The sequence below is a fragment of the Salarias fasciatus genome, chromosome 19 (assembly GCF_902148845.1).
Source record: "Salarias fasciatus chromosome 19, fSalaFa1.1, whole genome shotgun sequence".
NCBI classification, from domain to species: domain Eukaryota; kingdom Metazoa; phylum Chordata; class Actinopteri; order Blenniiformes; family Blenniidae; genus Salarias; species Salarias fasciatus.
This window is the reverse complement of record NC_043763.1, coordinates 23,531,788-23,551,570: the sequence shown is the minus strand read 5'-3', so window position 1 is coordinate 23,551,570 and position 19,783 is coordinate 23,531,788. Positions and strand designations below refer to the sequence as shown.

The following is a 19,783-nucleotide window of genomic DNA, read 5'->3' as shown; positions in this document are numbered from 1 at the left end:
AGCTGCAGTCGCCCTACATTCAGGGTTCCAGCAGCAATGACCCCCCCCCGTGACCCCGCCCTTAACTCTGATTTCCTGCAAAATGCAAAACTTCTGTAGCGTTTTGTTTGTCTGTTTACATGACAGAAGTGATCAGAGTCGCTGAACACGGCCGTCAAGGCGCAGCTGTTCCAAAACGCTCCGTCTCCATGGAAACGGGCGAAAGTACAACTTTTCTGAAATGTTGCTGTAATAGAAGCACGCCACAACCACATTAAACAGTCGTTCTGCACATGCTCAGTAGATGATCAATCAAGATGATCAATCAGAACAATGTTTTCCTCCAGAGTGTCAGGACTCGAAGTCCAGACTCTACTGGTCCTGGTTCCAGGCCAGATTCTCCTGGTTCTGGTCCTGGTTCCAGTCCTGATTCTCCTGGCCCTGGTAGTTTTAGAGTTGACAGTCTCTCCAGCTTGGTGTTCTGTTCATATGAATGTCGGTGTTCTTCGGTGTGTTTGGTTGCATTACAGAAACAACCAGTAGCACCAGCTAGTGGCCCAACACGCTCTCTACGCCATTTTTAGTGTTTCTGCCGTTTCCGTGCAAACGGACGTCGTTTTCAAAATGTTGTTTTATTCGACATGTTTGATGAAAACTGAACTGCAAACAAACAAAACTCCAAAACAGAAATTTGTGTTGCTCGTTTTAATGGAATTTTTCATTATTTGTTTTTAAGGGCAAATTTTAACTCTTTTTCAATTCAAATTCGAGATTCAGAATCATTTCAAAATGAGCTCCTGAAAATATAATAATAAACTGAATTATTGAGGAAACAGATCAGCAACCATCAGTGAAATAAACCAAGAAAACAGATGATGTGTAAATCTGGATTAGAGTGAAGTGAAAAAGTGAAAAGTAAAAATGTAAAAGTCCACATAATCTACAAAGGACAACACCAAGTAAAAAATACCAGGAGGAATAAGCTATATATAATTTTATGGAGAAAAAAACTTCCAAAATGAAAATGCAAAAAAAAAAAAAAAAAAAAGAAAAAGAAAATGTACCCAATAATAGTAGTTATGATTATGTCGGTATGATTAAATGGAATAAAATGTTTCATCTGGAAAAAAAGAAAATATTGAAAAAATACAAATGACATGTTTATTTGTGAAGAAAATTTGAATTTAAAAGAAAAATTGTGAAGTTAATAATTCACCTATTACTAATAATAATGATAACAATAAGGGGGATGATGAAGAGAAATGAAAGAAATACATGTAAAGAAAATAAACTGTGAGAAAAGTGCAAAGAAAATCCAAAAACTAATAAAGTAACATAAAATCTCGTGTCGTCTGTGTGTCGGTGACAAGTGCGTGAAACTGAAATCCAAACTTTTACGGTTTTTATTCCCTCTGAAGGATGAAATCCGTCCCACCTAACGTGTCTTTAATCTGTGTTATTATTTTTCCTCTGTGTGTGTGTGTGTGTGTGTGTGTGTGTGTGTGGAGAATCGCCCCCTCCTCACACACACACACACACACACACACACACACCCTCACAGACACATAAATACATAGACGCAGCCTCTTATTACCGCCTGCTGTCTGACGTGCATGAAAGCGGCGCTGCTCTGCATGCCTTATCACGCCGTGATTGATGGTCGGCTGTTCTGCTCTTATCGATTCTATGCTCTCCATATATTAAACGCAGGAAACTGTTGGTGGAATAAAGGCGCTGAAATACGATCGCTCCCTGATAGCCCGGCTAATCTGCGGCGCCTAATTCATGGCTAGCTCCGGCCGGCCCTATCCCGCCGCCGCAGACAGTCACGCTGTGTTTTCCGCAGCGCTGATAGATGTATTTTATGTTTATTAGCTGTGAGGTATTTCACCAGCTTATCTGGAAATTAAGTGGGAGCAGAGTGGCCGCCGAGTCTGTAAAATTACTCAATCAGCCGTGAGATTTGGAGTAATTTACGAGGCTTGCGAGGCGGTAATGATTGCAGAATGCAGACAGTCATGTTTTATTTGGATAATGTTGATGTATGAATGTGTTTTTGGGAGCGGCGGGGAGATAGAGCCCGCCGTTTGGTCCTCACAGGGATTTTTCTTTGTTTATCAGTGGAGTGTGATGTGTACACGGCGGCGGCGGCGGCGGCAGCGGCGCTATCTGTTAGCACGCCGCGAAGGAAAGGCTTCCCTCATGTGTGAAGCAAAGACTGAATGTGTCAGAGTGGAGGATTCAGCTTCAGACACGTTCAGACTGCTGAGGGAGCGCTGACGGGAGCAAGGCCTGCACGCACGCACACACACACGCACGCACGCACGCACACACGCCTTAACAGTTGGTTTAGCGCTTCACATTTTCATAATTTTCTGCCCTTGCTGATAATTCAATTAATTGAGTGATTTATTCGCCCAGTAATCAAAGCAGTTTTTGCTTTTCATCATACAAAATGTTTTCTTTTTTCTATTCTTTTCTTGTGTATTTCCTTTTTACCTTTAAATGTTTAATTTTTAAGGTTTTTTCTTTATTTCTTTGACAAAATTTAGCTGAATAATTCTAGAATAAGGACTTTTAATTGTTTGTTTTATCTTAAAATCAGTACTTTTTTTGCATTTCCTTGAGAAAACTGCATGCCGACTCTTTAAACATAATTTTAGTTTTTAGTTGTGCTGTGCAGTATATACTTACACTTTCTCTTTGAAGATTGATTTAAAAGAAAGGATCGTTTATTTGAAGAATTTGAACCTTCTGTTGGGATTTTTCTTCACCTTATTTTGATAAGATTATTTCTTTTAGCAATTATTGTTAATCACACTCATTCTCGCTTAGATATTTGCTCTTTTCTTTAAAAATGTTGTTTTTTTCATATTATTTACTTCCGCAGGCTTTGTAATCTTTTATCCTTGCCTTCAAAACATTTACATGAAGCCTCATTTCCCTGCTAATAGTCAGTTCTTGGTGTGGTCCACGTCTGCGTTTTAACAAGCTCCGCCCACAGGCTCAAACCAGGAAGTAGACATAGAAACTCAAAAAGCTTCATTAATGAAGCTTATGTGAACGAACCATAACCAAACAAATCAGTTAAAATGTTCAGGTCTTTATTCAGAGCTTTCAAGTAAAACTTTTTCCCCTAAATTGATCCAGTTTACCTTAAAGAAATGCTTTAAACCCACTGTTGGTTCTCTGATTTCACTGATTTTCAATCCCATTGTAATGATAGTAAGTGAAAGAAATGTGTGAATGATGAAACTGCAGTTAACCTTTTAAATGAGTCCAGGCTCAGACATCTTGTACATTTCCTGTGTATTCTTCGTGTAGTGGTGCTCAGACCAAAGCCGTTAATCACCATAACGAAGCTGAAGAATCCCTGTAAGTGATTGAAAGTTGGGAATAACGCCTCGTCTGTCCGCTCGTCCCTCAGTACAGTATCCGGCTCGCTCCCATCCGTCTCCACGTGTGTTTCCCCGCTCCATAAATATTAGTGGTGTGGAGCTGTGACCTTGTCCCGTGTTGACTGATGCTGTCGTCCGTCCATCGCTCACTGCAGACGCCTCAGACGGGGAACGGCGCCGTGGCCGATCCAGCCGGAGAGGCTTCATTACAGCAGCTCAGTCAGAAATATTATCTGGGAAAGAAATAACACACGAGTGCGGTGGATCTTCTATTTCAGTCACAATTTTAAAAGGTTTCTGATCCCAAATTTTGTCGTAGAAGAAATGTAAGTGTCCGCAGCTTTTTGAGAGATATAAGAGGAGAAAACTGAGCAGCAGCTTCTGGGCTGATAAAACATATATTGATCTTAAAATTAGTTGAAATCCAGTTAAAAATAACTGAAACTGAATTGTGAGATGTATGTAAAGAATCCCAGCAGTTCAAAATGAATTTTCCATCTGGATGAAAGTGATGGTCTGGAGAAGATCTGAGCGTTTGTTTCTCTGACGTATAATTCGACATGAGTCGCTGCTGCGGTGTTTTCCTGGACAGGTCGGTCTTTTCTTTTCCATCACGCTAACAAAGAGGGCCTGAACCGGTTTGTTGTGACAGTTTGAGCGGCTTGGTTTTCAGGCGAGGATGAGACGGGCTGGCGAGAGGCGCTTTGATGCAAACATCTCTCATGGTGGAGTTTAAACGTTTTGATGTTTGTCTCGTTTAAAGAAGCACACGCTGCCTTCATTCATTTTCCCCACGTGGTGATTAAAAAGAGCCTTTCTGTCTGCTGCGGTGTCAGATTCTCCTGAGACAAACACGCACACACACACACACATTTCTGTCACTTCTGACGACATTACATTGATATACTTTTACTTTCAGGGTGATCACTCGGGACTTTGCTCAGGAGAACATGCAAACTCTGCAGTGAAAAGCCAAAAAGAATTTCATTTATATGGTTACCAGCTCAGTTCTACTCCAGATATCCCTAAAACAGTTGCGTAAATCTCTGAGTTAATTTCTTTCTGACTGAAAACAACCGCTCCATGTAACATTTTTAGCCTGTTGATGCTGGAGTCTATCAGCTGAAATGACAGAGCTACCCAGTACACCACCTGAACCAGTGTCAAAGGTCAAATATGAAGTGAGGAACATCTGCTATCAGGAGCTGCTCAACAGGAAGTGCTGCACCGAGTCTGATCTTGAAGATGTGTTCGTGCGCCGATGACGTCTTGTTGTTCTTTCAGACGTTCAAGCTGAACGTGGACAGTCGCAGCGCCCTGAAGGAGAGCATCATGGAGGAGGGCAAGGCCCTGCTGTCTGTCATCACCTGCCACCAGTCAGGTACACACACACACACACTCACACACACACACACACACACACACGCACACACTCACACACACACAATGGCACTGATACACTCACACTCAGGTGGCCATAATCTAGCCCCAACTCCGTCCCATTCATTATTAATATTTGGATTAACAGAGTGACCTTCAGCGAGCAGAGCTGCTCTGAATGTAGCTGAAAGAGAGCCGGAGAGAGAGAGAGAGAGAGAGAGAGAGAGGGGTGGAAGAGTGGAAGAAAGAGAGAGAGAACCCAGTGGGCAGAAACGACAGAAACGTTCAATATCATTGTATATTTTCACAAATCTTGCAGCCAAAGAGAGAAAGAGCAGGACGGGTGGTGGTGGTGGTGGTGCGTTCAAGTGTCTGCCTGTGGTGTAGAATTTTCAGTTTTATTTTCTTCACCAAATAAAATTAACATTTAAACCTTGTTTTTTAATTCTTTGCTGGAAACTCCCACTCCGTCACAGTAGCTCCTTTAAAATATGGCAGAGTTGCAAAACTTTTAGTTACTTGGTTAAGTATGAAGCGCACTCGAGTTTACTCACAACGCTACTATTAACTGCGAGTGATGAGTAACTGTTAAATATTGTAAAGCTACTAAATACTTCAAGAAGTGCTGCAGTTACTTTACCGGTTACTGAAAATCATAAAGTAACTCATTACTTTGTAAAGTTTTTTTTGGTTGCATCGTAGCTGATTACTGTCCAGCAAGTTATGTTACTAGTAAAGCTAACAAATGATCTGGTGAAGTAACTCATAGTTAAGTTACTACCACGAAAAGTAGTTTAATTTTCTTCTGCTGATAAAATGAAACTTGCTACAAGCTAGTGACGACCATTCATCAGACATCTTGAAAAAGTTAACAAGTCAATACTTACTGTAGAAAAAAAGTGACTGGTTACTAAAATTAGCTGAAGTTGCATCATTTACTGTGAAGAAGCTGCTCCATAACATGGATGTTAACAGAGTTTACATCAGTCATTGGAGGAAGATGCTCTATAGTTTGGATGTCAGCGCTAACTGTGCTAATGCGGAAATGAAAGCTTCTCCTGCAGTGAATGTCGCTTGAAATGATTCAGATCTGAAATCTAAAGTGATTCAGAGTAATTTGACTTTATTTCCCCGTCTGAGGTTTTTAATCTTTGTCGTAGAAATTCGAGGAAATCGATGTTGAATCTGTTCCTTCTCCTCCTAATTTCCCCTCAGATCAATACGATTGTTCCGATTCTGATAAATGATTAAAAAGTAAAGAAAAAAAACTTGAAAATGAAGCTTTGAAATTTCGTGTTTGCGATGTTTCTCCGCATCATTTAACATTCTCTGCTCTGCTCTTCTCTCCCTCTCTCTCTCTCTCTCTCTCTCTCTCTCTCTCTCTCTCTCTCTCTCTCTCTCTCTCCTTCTCTCTCCCTCTCTCATCCCTCTGTCCCTCCAGGACTGAAGGAAATCCTCCAGATGGTTTCCAGCCAATGGGATCAGCTCCAGCGGCAGATCCGGCGCCAGCACGGCTGGATGCTCCGCGCCCTGCGCTGCATCCAGGCCCGCCTCCTCTACACCAGCCAGTCGCACCACCTCTTCCTGGCCCCTGGCGACCCGGCGGCCGGGCGGCAGCCTGCGTGCCCGGCGGACGGCCTGAAGGTAGAAACCCGAAGAATAACCGGCTGAAGTCCTGCTGGCTTTTATTTTCACTTTATCTTCACTTATTCTGCTCATCTGCTTCTCGTTTTGGTTCACATTCCTCCATTTCCTCCCCGGTTTATCTGTAATACACACACACACACACACACACACACACACACACATGCTCTGATCATCCTCCTCTTGGTTCTGTGTTCTGATTGGCTGCTGGTTGCATGTTCTCCCTGTGTGCTTCTGGGTTTCAGCCTCCAGATGTTTAAACAAGCTTATCTGTGATGTTTTGAACTGGCCGCATGTGGAAGAAGGTTTGAACCGTGCGATGAGCAGTTTCTGTCCAGCTCACGTCTTCCTCTGCGGCTCGTCATGGCGCTCACGTCGCTCGCGCTGCCGTTTACCTCTCCTTAACGTGCCTGTATTTCCTCTGTCAGACAAGCCGTCTATAAAGTGAAGTAATATGATGAGCGCCGTCATTATTAAGCACCGACGATATTGCATTTAGATAAATGTGTCCAATTAGGTCGCCCGGCGAGCGGCGGACACGGCGGCAGCAGCGGCGGCCCGCGGAGCTGCAGTCGCTCCCGGTGAACGGCGTGCTAACCACGGCGGAGCCGGCTGTGAAATATGTCATTTGCCTCTGCTCTTAATTGCACTAAAAATGAAGATTAAGAGGATGAATTATTGATACAAGTTGGTATTTAATCTTTTGTAATGAATAGTGGATCTGCTGCTTATAAATATTGCACGAGGCTTCATAATTTGATAAATTTATTCCAATTTGCCCTTTATTTTGCCCTTTAGTCAAGGTTACGTTCATTTAAGCACACATGTGCATGAAAGCACCGACGCGCGCACACACACGTACGCACGCAGGCACGCACGCACTCACGTGCAGTCAGGTATACACACATCTATCGCTATAGTGGAAACATCCTCCTGCTCTTCATGACTCCAATGTCGTCTCTATTTTATTTGCTAAAGTCTTTAAACTCTGCAAACACACACAGAAACAGTGTCCTTGACTGATGACCTTGGGTTTACACACACACACACACACACACACACACACACACACACACACACACACATACACACACACACACACACACACACACACACACACACACACACGTGCATTTCATCATCATTAAAGAGCTGCGGCAGATAATCAACACACTAAAAACAACTAAGACTTTTCTGTTTTTTATTTCATGGAAAAAAATTATTGCTTATTTTTATCTTAAATGTATTCTAGCTAATAATAATGGATTTTATTTATAACGTACTTTACATCTGAGGGAAGACCTCAAAGTGCACAGTCTAGAAAACAATAAAATCAGCGATAAAAACAACAGAAAACAACAAAAAACAGCAAGACGGTATAAACAGTAAAAAGAAAAAGTTTTAGTTCAGTTTTAGACAGACGTATGTTAAACAAGTCTGAGACTTGAAATGTTTTGGTTTGTGATCATCGAGTTCTATGAATGACGTTTTTTGACAAAGTTCTGACTGATTTTTGGTCTGATTTGAGCTGTGAAGAGTTTCTTTCTGTTTAACCTTAAAACTCGATCAGTCTATAAAAATGGATTCATATTCAACATCAGAACTTAAAAAAAAAAAGTCCAGACCTGTGAAACTCTTCCTCAGTGCTTCAGCCTTCCTCTTCCATTTGATCATCCGTCCTTCAATCCTACACTTTCGTCTTTTCCCCACTTTGATTCATCCCCGCTTCCTCACGTCTCCTGACTTTCATCTGGTTTTACTTATTCTTCCTCCCGCTCCTCTTCCTCCTCCTGCAGACCCGACTCTGGTTGTTTTCACATTGTTTAGTTGCAATTAGAGCTGCAGCAGCCTGATCACTGTGATCAGTCAACAGTGACAGCCATTAGCCGGATCCCACCTCCGTGTGTGTGTGTGTGTGTGTGTGTGTGTGTGTGTGTGTGTGTGTGTGTGTGTGTGTGTGTGTGTGTGTGTGTGTGTGTGTGTGTGTGTGGTGTGTGTGTGTGTGTGTGTGTGTGTGTGTGTGTGTGTGTGTCCATTAGCTGCTTGGCCGCAGCACATTAACAGTCCATTCATTATCCGTGTGAATCTCCCTCTGCACTTAAAGCTTTGATCCGTAAAACCTCCAAACAACAAACTGAGGTGTGAACCTGCTGAATTATTACCACACACACACACACACACACACACACACACACGTTTCTCTTGCTTCTGCGAGACTAAATTATTCAGCTGCTCTCTGTTCTGAGCAACAATGTATCCAAACTAACAGCGATGTCCAAAACTCTGAGGCCCTCCGACATGCTTCAAGGTGTGTGTGTGGATGTGTGTGTGTGTGTTCGTCCTTCTGGAATGACAAATGAATAAGTAAAAATGTTTAATTTCAAGAGGTTTTTCTGGATTTGATGAGACGAGTTGAGTCAGGAGTCCAGAACAATGGAGTCAAACTTTGAACTGCGTCAGAACGTGAGCTGAAGCCTGTGGTTTCCCACCTGCAGGGGGCGCGACTGATCACCTCCAGCCTGAAGGGTGTGGCAATAAATGTGTAGGTCACAAAGAAAATTTGAAATTTGAGTAAACACCTTGTGGACTGTCGAGCACACCTGAGAAACAACTTCAAACTGTGACGAATAATAAAAATGACTTTTCCCATCATACGTTTGTTTCTCTTTATAGAAAATGTAATAAATAGTATCTATTAAGTGCTGCTCTTGGAAAAATGAAAGCAATGTGATCTAATATGTGTTAAAATAATGTAACTTCAGTTTAGTTTAGACCTCCTTTTGAAACGCATTAAAAACACAATCATTAAACAGTCTAAACTCTCAGACACTGAGGATTCACACTGTATATTATGAGCTGATGGTCTTCGTAGTTCATGTCATTCAGAAACTGTCATGTTCACAGTTGTTCTACAGATACTATTCTTCTATTTTTGATATTAAAACAACTTTTCTTTCAGGCCTAGTTAGCCCTGATTATGCTGACACTATTGGTTAGCTTTAGCGTTGGTCTGTTTTTTCTGACTAAAATAAATGGCTGTCAGTACATGACCGGTTAAGCATTTCATGAATCTTGTATTCTCATTTCATTATATGAACTGTTGGTGACATGGCAGCAGCACATTGTGAGCCTGCAGCGTTTGCAGCTGTTGTCGAGATATGAAGAGAAGAAAATAGGATCATAACGTATTATCACATTATAGAACATTCAAATCAATTAATAGTTCTCATTTTTATGATAATACTTAATAATAATAAAAAACTGTTTCCAGGCCGCAACGTGGTCATATTGTTACTATAAACAGATACAGAACTAGGTTTTGCTACTTGATGTTATAATGTTGAGATTGGTAAAAGAGAAATGAACACATCAGGATCAAAGCTACCTTTGCAATAGTCCAGTTTCCTCTCCTCACATCTCTAGAACATTTATTAGTGTGTAATATTTTCAGTAACAGGTAAATATGTTGTTTCAACTCTGTGAAGTTAAATGGACACCTTCACCTTATCTTTTGCGTGTTCAGGTCTGTAATTCTGGATTCAAAACAACACTTGAGGACACATTTTGTCCTTCATTGACAATGCCATTGCAACTGCAACAACAGGTGTAGCGTAAGGTCATTGAATTAGGAAGGTCCTTCATGAGCCTCAGAGCAGTCATTCTGTGTGTGTGTGTGTGTGTGTGTGTGTGTGTGTGTGTGTTCCTGGTGGTTAAAAAGTCTATTTTCCTTGTTGCTATTATGTCACTCATAATTGTTTCATTTTATCATTTGTTTATTTCTCTCGCATCCACCCATCCATCCATCCTCTCCACTCCTTTAGTACACATGATATCCTTCTTCAGATGCTCAGAAGTTGAATGAGACAGCTGTATCTTCAGTAAACAATATTCATTTGTGTTCAATCACTTGTAGCCAATAGATAAGGAACAACAGTGGTCCCAGTATGGAACCCTGAGGTGCTCCACAGAATTATTTAGCTCTGTTACACGATTCCAACTTTATCCAAACTGACTATTAAACTAGGTTCGAAATTCTTCCTCTCATCAAAAGTAAACTGACTTGCTATTGCTAATAATAATAATAATAATAATAATGATAAGTTTTATTTATAGCACACTTTATATTTGAAATGAAATCTCAAAGTGCTACAATGGGCACAGGGTTAAAATCAGCAATAAAGCATTACGATACAGCATACAGTTAACAATACATCTACTGATGCTCAAACTTGGACACATCATCAGTGTTGTATCCTAGGTTCATCGGGTGTTTCGGGTCTTGCAACAGACACCCTCCTCTAGGCGACCCGACCGAGGTGATCAATTCTCGGCCTGTGTCCAATTGGCATGCTACCCCCACTACAACCACTGCTCTCCCCTTTTCAACCAGAGCTACCTGGAGGCTCTTTCAGCTGCCTCCACGTTGTTGCCTATGGCCCTTCTGTGGTTCTCACCCGTAATGCCTAGTGTTTCGTAGGTTTTGCTCAGGGAGTAGCTCGCAAATCCCCGACAGCCTACCCCCACTGGCATGCACCTGGTCTTCCACCCGTTCCTCCGACAGTCCTCCACCAACTCTTGGTACTTCTCCCTCTTTCTTTCCTGGGCCTCCTCCATTCTCTCCTCCCATGGAACCGTCAGTTCCAGGAGGAAGAGTTGTTTTGTGGCTTCTGAGATCAAGATGATATCTGGTCTCAATCTGGACTGGGTGATGTGTGATGGAATCTTCAGCTGCCTCTCTAGGTCAACTGTCATCCCCCAGTCTCAGGCCGTGGAGAACAAACCCGCCGAGCAGTCCTTAGGTGCTCTTTCCAGTCTCTGTCCTTCCCTGACAAAGCAGATGGCCTTGGCTGTAGCTTGGGTGTATCTGCTATCCTTGATCGTCTTGTTAATTGCCTCCGCAATGGATTTGAAGACCTGGTCATGCCTCCATTGATACCGACCCTCGCTCAGCGCCCTGGAGCAGCTGCTCAGGATGTGTTCCAGCGTGCCTGTTTTGGAACACAGTGGGCATGCAGATGTCTCTATTTTGCCCCATGTGCGGAGGTTGGATGGGCTTGGGAGGACATCATATAGGATCAAGAACTTGATCCTCTGAGGATTCCACTGCCAGATGTCCTTCCAGGTGAGTCTTCGCTCCATCGCCTGCTCCCACTTCATCCAGGCACCCTGCTTTCGCATGGCCACTGCTCTGCTGGTTCGCTCTTCCTCGACTGGGGCTTGCACCTCCTCCTGCACCAACCTCTGCCTCTCTCTTCCACTGGCACAGTCGAAACCAATCGCTGGTTGGCTTCCAAGTCCGGCCCTGCCATGTGCCACTGTCCCCAAGATAGCCTTGTGCTTTAGCCGTGACTCTGCCTGCTCGACCGCATCGGATGCCCTCCACTTTCTCCCTGTCCTCACAACAATCCCTGCCCCGGACACTTTGGCATCTCTGGATCTAGAGTACTGCAGGTGTTCCCGTGTCCATGTTACAATAAACTCCTCCCTGACTGAGCGGAAGGGGAGCCTGAGTTTGTTGGTGTTGCCATACAGCCCAATGCTGCTCAGACTGCGTGGCAATCCTAGCCATCTTCGCAGATAACTGCTCAAAGACTTCCACCACCGTCATGGGGACCTCGTAGATGAGGAGAGGCCAGAGTATTCTTGGGAGGATCCCGTGCTGGTAGACCCAGGCCTTAAATCTTCCTGGGAGCCCAGACTTATACACTGCCCTTAGCCAGCTCTCTAGGTCTACGCTGGTTGCCTTGATAGAATCTGCATCCTTTAGACTGCAGTTGAAGACCTTACCAAGGCTCTTCACTGGCCTCTCGGTGACTGATGGAATCTGGTCTTCTCCCAGGCTGAAGCGAAATCTGTCTATGACTCTGCCCTTCTTCATTACCGGAGACCTGGACTTTGCCGGTTTGAAGCTCATCCGTGCCCACTTCATGACACGCTCCAACCCTTGGAGGATCCACCTGGCTCCTGGTACAGCTGTTGTTGTGACCGTGAGGTTGTCCATGAAGGCTCTGATGGGAGGTTGCCTTACTCTTGACTTGCTCAGAGGACCTCTACATTCTGGTTCAGCCGCCTTGACCAGCATGTTCATTGCCAACGCAAAGAGGGTCACTGAGATTGTGCACCCAGTGATTATTCCAACTTGAAGCTGGTGCCAGTCTGATGTCATCTCACCAGAGGAGACTCTCAAACTGAACTTGCTGTAGTAGTCCAGAATGATCTGCTTAACCTTCTGGGGGACATGATGTCTTTCTAGTGCTACTTCCACCAGCTTGTGGGGTATCGAGCCATAGGCATTGGCGAGGTCCAGTCACAGCACCACCAGGTCCCCTTTCCCCTCTCTCGCTTCCTTGATGAGTTGCGTTACCACGCCTGTGTGTTCCAGACAACCTGAAACTCCCGGTATTCCTCCCTTCTGCACTGACGTGTCGATGTAATTGTTGCTCAACAGGAAGTTGGAGAGTCTTTTGCCTACAATGCTGAAGAAGATTTTGCTCTCAACATTGAGCAAGGAGATAACGCGGAACTGGTCGATGTTCTCGGACTTCTCGTCTTTCGGTATATACACTCCCTCTGCATACCTCCATGAATGAGCTATCTTCCCTCTCCTCCAAATTACCTTCAGAGCCTTCCAAAGCTGATGTCTAAGCTTTGGGCATTTTTTATAGACCTTACACGGAACTCCGCTTGGGCCTGGGGCTTAGTTTGCCTGTGCTCTCCGCACCACTTCCTCGACTTCACTAAGGCAGGGCTCCTTGAGGTTGAACTCTGATGTGGGATCTGGTGGTACTGCCAGTGCATCACATGGACCCAGCGGATGTTCTCTGATAGGGTCACTGTACATGGCCTTGAGGTGCTCGTCGATGGCATCCTTGGAGCAGGTAAGGCGGCCAGACCTCTTTTGGCCAAGAAGCTGCTTGCTCAACTTGAAGGGATTGGCCAGGAAAGCACTTCTCTTCCTGGCCCGCTCCCTCCGCCTCCTCCTGTGAAACTCTGCCCTCCGCAAGGTCAAGAGTTGTTTCCTTAGAATTGCTCTCAGGTCTGCTTGGCCAGCTCTCTCAACTTCCTCTGCTGACCTGAACCGCCTCTTTAGCAGCTTAAGCTCTTTCCTGAGATCCTGGATCTTTCTTACTCGGTGGTTACGAGCATTAGCCAATGGTGCGGGCTTGGGAGCCGCAGTTCCGAAACGATCAGCCGCGATGCTTACAATGAGGGTGGCCATTGTTTCCAGTCGACGGTCCACGTCCCCTACATACAGTAAAAGCAACATTGGTATGCCTTTCTGAAAAAGAAGGTCTTGAGTCCTAATCACAGCAGGCTAATGCTAATATTAATCACAGCTACCACGGCTGCAGGCTAATGCTAATGTTGCTGACAGTTTTCATGTCTTTCATGTTGGATGACCTGTTTGAGTTCATTTTCCTTTAGTAAACTTGTTTATATTGGAATAGTAACAGATTACTGCACCTTCAGATCACGCTAATGCTAATGCTAACAAAAACAAATTCAGAACGATGGGACTTCTCCAGGTGTCAAACTGTTTTGACATGTTTTACAAAAGTAATGAACTGAAATTTCCTTGTTTTAATTGTGTTGCATTTATTCCATCTATCTATTCATACATTCATCCGTCCATCCATCCTTCCATCCACCCTTCAAGCCTTCATCCATCCATCCATCCATCCATCCATCCATTCATCCATCCATCCGTCCTTCACCCCCTCCTCCTCCACTTTAATTCTCCAGCAGACCTTTACATTCAGACAATCTCCTCTTTCTCATCTTCACTCGTTCTCCCTTCATCGCCCATCTCTCCACTCGTCCCGCATCTCTCCCCCCATCGCCCGCCCCCCCCTCCCTCGTTCCTCTCGTCTCGTCCTCTCCCTCCGTTCATCTGTGGAGGGGCGATTCATATAAATGTCAGGAAATATCAGAGCCGGGGTGGTGGGATTAGGCGGCGAGGAGAAGATACACTGATACCAGCAAATATAACGCTCCGACAGGACGGCCAGCACCGAGGATTAGGACACACACACACACACACACACACACACACACACACACACACACACACACACAGTGCTCTGGATGAAGGGTTTCATGTCGTATGAGAATACGGCGCCGTGTGACTTTGCCGCTGTGTCGCTGCATTTTAAAGATCCGCCTCGCGTATGTGAAGGGGTGTCGGGTTGCACGCCGTGGACGGAGGTGGCGGTGGAGTGTTTGTGTGTTCGGAGCGATGAGCGAAGAGGCAGAGAGAGGAGAAAGGGAGGAAAGAGGGAAGGCAAGAAAGGTGTTTAATACGAGTGTGAAAGCAGTGTAATATTTAACAGCTTAGTGGGATTTGTCTGTCACATTACAGGGGATTGGACTGAGTCTGGTCACACACACACACACACACACACACACACACACACACACACACACACACACACACACACACACACACACACACACACACACACCCGCACATGCTGGAAAGGTGAATGAATGTTTTCACTGACAGCTGCTGAATCTGAATCTTTCTCTGCAGTTTCATTGCTCAACATTTTATAAAACTGTCATCACGCGCAGACGATCCATGTTTTCCCCGTGAAGGTTGAGAAGAACAAAACACGAATATATAGAAATATTCTCTTTCGTCCCAATATTCTCTTCAAACTCACTCACTCTCGGTCTCTAAAAGCACCTAAAATTTTACGTGCCGAAGAAAGTCCAAATTGAGATTAAAAAAAACAAACCAACCATTTATTTTTCAGCCTCACATTGTTAATTTAAAATTCTTGAACCATTTTTCTTTCCAATCCAGTGCCTGATCTATCCACCCCCCCCCACCCACCCCCTTCAGCTCCTACAGTCCAGTCTTTCAACCTCTTTGCTCCATTCTTTCTTTATTTTCTTTGTTTTGCTAACTGAGGGCGCAGTCGAGATGCATTCTGCACAGTCAAACTAACGGGTTATGCTTCAAAATAAAAGCCTTGAGAGAGGCCCGTGTCTGGGAACATTCCAGAAAAGTTGCACTTCCCCGTTTCCACAGACAGAGTTTTAAAAAAAGTTGCTTTTTCAGCGACTCCAACCACTGTTGTCATGTAAACGGAGCCTGAGCACATTGTAGTTATCACGTTCATATTTATGCTACCACTTTATCTTTCTAGTGACTGGCTGATGTGGAAAAGGGGGTGGGGCCTGAACCACAGACCCCGACTTCAGTAAAGCTATCTGAAACTTCACAGATGCGGGTTGGGCGGCGTTTTTCACCTCCCAGTTTAACTTTCTTCAAACCGAGAACGGCTTCAGACTTGATGAGAAAGTATTTAAATCAGCAGGTTTTCCTCCTCCAGTCCCAACAAACAAATCCTGAGATCTCAGCCTCATTAATGCTTCTAAATGTAGCAGCATAGTTACTGGAATATGTAAATATATATAGACGGCCCTCCAGGGATTATAGATCCGTGTTTATTGAGGCCCTCGTGACCCCCCCTGCACCTGAAACACACTCAGGATCAATCCCAGGTTTAAATCCTGCTCCACTCCTCCCGCTACGCCGGCTGGAGCACAAACACTGTATACACGTGTGTGTGTATATATGTGTGTGTGTGTGTGTATATTTCATTTTCCTCTTTCAGGAGTCTGTAGCGTACCGATTTCCCCCGGGGGAGGGGGGCGAGGGGGGGCGAGGGGTGTGTCAGGGAGTGTGAGGTGGAAGGGAGGTGATGTGTTGAGATTAGACAGCAGCCCCCGTGTCCAAAGGCTGGTCCCTTCGGACACGGGGGACACAAATCCTATTAGAGAGCTGAACCAAAACAACCACCCCCATCTGCACACACGTGCACACACACACACACACACACACACACACACGGAGGACAGGTGTACATGGAGTCACACACTTCCACTAAACACACTCAGACTTCAAAGAGAACACAAAGACGCTGCAGCTCAACGATGAATTTTAAAATCTCAGGACATAAATATAGTGTGTGTGTGTGTGTGTGTGTGTGTGTGTGTGTGTGTGTGTGTGTGTGTGTGTGTGTGTGTGTGTGTGTGTGTGAGGGAAAATTTCTGTCGCACACATGTTCAGGTAAAATGTGATAAGTGACCTCCTGGGTGGGACCCCACACAGTCTGAGCTCAGTTAAATAACATTTAACACCTACCAGTGTGTGTGTGTGTGTGTCTGTGTGTGTCTGTGCGCGTGTACGTGTGTGTGTGTGTGGAGAGGAAGTACTTGTACCCTTGTGATGGTGACTGGTTGTCACTTGTGTTTGTGTGGTGTGCGTGCGTGCGTGTGTTATGCGTGTGTGTGTGTGTGTCTTATCAGTGTAGCTGGTGGAGACAGCTTGTTGGCCTCGGGCCTCCATTTCACCCTACAGACCACACAGAGGAGGACAGAAGAGGGGGGAGGAGGGAGGAGGGGGACGGGGGGGAGGGGGGGGGGGGTGTGAGGTGTAGTTGGGTGAGGAGTATTTTACCTCTGAGTCTGCAGGAGGACGACTCTCTCGGTGTGTTTAACGAGGAGCAGAGCTGAAGAAGTTACTGTTTGTGTTTGTGTGTGTGTGTGTGTGTGTGTGTGTGTGTGTGTGTGTGTGTGTGTGTTCACGCCTTCTATTTTCTTCGTTATCTCACCAGTTTGTCTCTTGACCTCAAATAACTCCAAATGTTTTCCTTTTTTTTTTCCAGTCGAAACAAGACAAGTGACACTTAATTCAATATGTCTTCAAAAACTTGCACAATTTAAACATTTTCAATAACTCTCACCTCATGCTGTCTTAATGTTCGCAGTTCCAAACATACAGTGAAATATGTGAAGATCGAGCCCATTTAGCAGCGTTCATATAATACTTTCTTTTGTTTTTCTTTAATATGAGGACTTCTACTTGTACTGGAGGACAGACTTTCTGTCTAAAGTCAGATTTGTTGGTGATGGTGGGCATTATGCCCTCAGTTGAGATTTGTAGGCTCACGCCAGGTCCTCAAAATTTAACTTATTCACTCCGGATGGACGTGTGAGGACAAAGAAACAAACGGGCATCAGCCATCGAGCTGGCTGGTTCCATGCAGATCTGACAGGAGCAGAAAGATGGAGGAGAGGAAGGAGGAGGAAGAGGAGAACAAAGAGAAACTAGAGGAGGAAGGTAATGGGAAAAATCAAGAGCATGAAGAGAGGGAGGATGAGGAGAAAGATCAAAAGGAGGTGGTGAAAAAGAGTAGAAGAAAAAAGTACGAGGAGGACAAAGAAAGAGGAGTAGAAGAGGAAGACGAGGGAGATGAAGGTGGAGGAGGAGGAGGAATAGACCATGAAGAAAGAGAGAGATCAAAAGAAAGACGACTGGTTGAAGATCGTAAAGGAGGAAGAGGAGAAAAAGACTGAACAGAGCAGGAGGAGGAAGGAGAGAAGCAGGAGGTCCACCAGGAGAAAGGAGGAGGAGGTGCAGAGCAGGAGGAGAGCAGGAGGAGGAGGAGGAGGTGTGTCCGGGCCAGACTGCAGCCTGGTGAACATGCAGAGCGTCTCCTCTCCTCCTCTGAGTGATTTAAATATTGACCTCAGGTTATTACCGGCTCTTTAAATCAAATTACGGCGTGTTGGACTCCTGCCTGATACCGACCAGCCAATCAGGCGGCTCGTCCCCGCGCCGCGCCGCACTTTACATAAATCCAGATTAAAGTTGGGAAGTTTGGAGCACACGGCGACACTTCATCAAGATAGTTAGTGTTTAAAAAAAAAAGTGCCGGTGTTAATCCTGGCTTTAAGATCGTTTCCAGCTGGTTTAAGAAGCGATAAAAAAGTGAGAGCTGAGCTGCTGCGGGGCGTCGGCGCTCCTCGCTGCTCCTCGCTCCTCGCTCCACACCAACAAACTCTGGAAGGAGAAGCCTCCACATGAAAGTGAACCAACGCAGGACGCTTGGGGACGTCTCACTCCTTCACTCTCAAACACAAACCACCTCTCCATGAGCAAAATGAAACCTGAACTTCAGACCTGAAACGCCACACAGAGTAAAGTAGCTTCAAGTAGAGTCAGCTTAATGAAATAACACTTATAACCTAAACTGAAGTGAAGAGAATGAATTTCAGCGAGTTTGATAAATAAAGGCAACATATTATAGTAAATCCATTAAAATATAGTAAAATTGATGGTGCAATGAGGAAGAAATTTGCTATAAAAATAATTAAAATAATTCCTATTGTTCACTTGTTATTGAGAAAACTTTCCCTTTAAACAATCCGTCTTCATCAACAATGTCTTGGTCAAGTTTTTTTCTTTCAAATTCAGTAGTTTCAGGATGGAACAGCTTCAGTGGGCGGGGCTTGGTTCCAGGTTCCAGAGCCAATCATGTGTGAGCTCCCGTGGTGGCCATCCATTGGTCACATGCACAAACGGCATGTGCTGCTCGGATGACGCTAAACTCACTTAAAGTCTCTCAAACTGGCAACCTGTTCAACACTCTCCAAGGAGAAGGGGGAGGTAAGTTCTGTGAAGTGATGTTACTTATTGCACCTTTAATTAAGTATGATACATTTAATAAATCTATCCATCCATCCATCCATCCATCCATTTTCCATCGCTTATCCGGGACCGGGTCACGGGGGCAGCAGTCTAAGCAGAGATGCCCAGACTTCCCTGTCCCCAGACACTTCCTCTAGCTCTTCCGGGAGGATCCCAAGGCGTCCCCAGGCCAGCCGAGAGACAAAGGCTCTGCAGCGTGACTTAATAAATCATTAATAGAAGTAAATCTAATAGAGTTATGGAAACATAAGCTTTATAATGTCAACTCAATGAAGTTAATCAAACTTAATAAAATAAACTTAACAAGTATAGGCAACTTCATTATGTAAACATAACTTGGTAAAACTTAAAGTAAACTTCAGTAGGTGTAGTGAATTTAATCATAAATATTAAAATGAAATAAGCTTAAACAGTAATGGACTCAGAAACGAACATAGTAACATGTTGTAAATTGAAGAAGGTAAGAAGAAAGTAATAACTTAAATCAAATTTAATAAACATTAATGTATAGTAAACTTGATGAAGTAAAACAAAGTTACCATAAACTTAATACTGTAAACTTAATGTAAATATTATAAACACGACAACAAAAGTAAACAATGTCAGCTAAAGTGAATGAAGTAAACTTATTACAGCGATCCAAATAAAGTTTTGTTTTCCGTGGCTCTGAACACTGTTGTCGTGTAAACAGACCCTCAAAACACAACAGAAGTTTTCCGTTTTCACATGAAGACGTTTCGTCTCTTCTCCTCTAACATCGAATCCATGTTCAGTTTCATGGAAAAGCTCTTCTGGTTTGTGTTTGAATCAGCTGAATCCCTGCCCTCCACGTCCTGCCGTCACGCTGTAATTAGTATTTATGAGTTTTGAGGCGTTGTTG

The 19,783-nt window shown here is 44.2% G+C and overlaps 1 protein-coding gene across 1 annotated transcript in view; it reads left to right on the top strand.

Moving 5' to 3' along the window:
- Positions 1-19,783, top strand: part of akap6 (A kinase (PRKA) anchor protein 6) — a 136,233-nt gene that overhangs the window by 28,429 nt on the left and 88,021 nt on the right. The window contains 2 exon segments of the mRNA XM_030117540.1: positions 4,662-4,758; positions 6,199-6,401. Coding sequence (XP_029973400.1) covers positions 4,662-4,758; positions 6,199-6,401 — 300 coding nt within the window.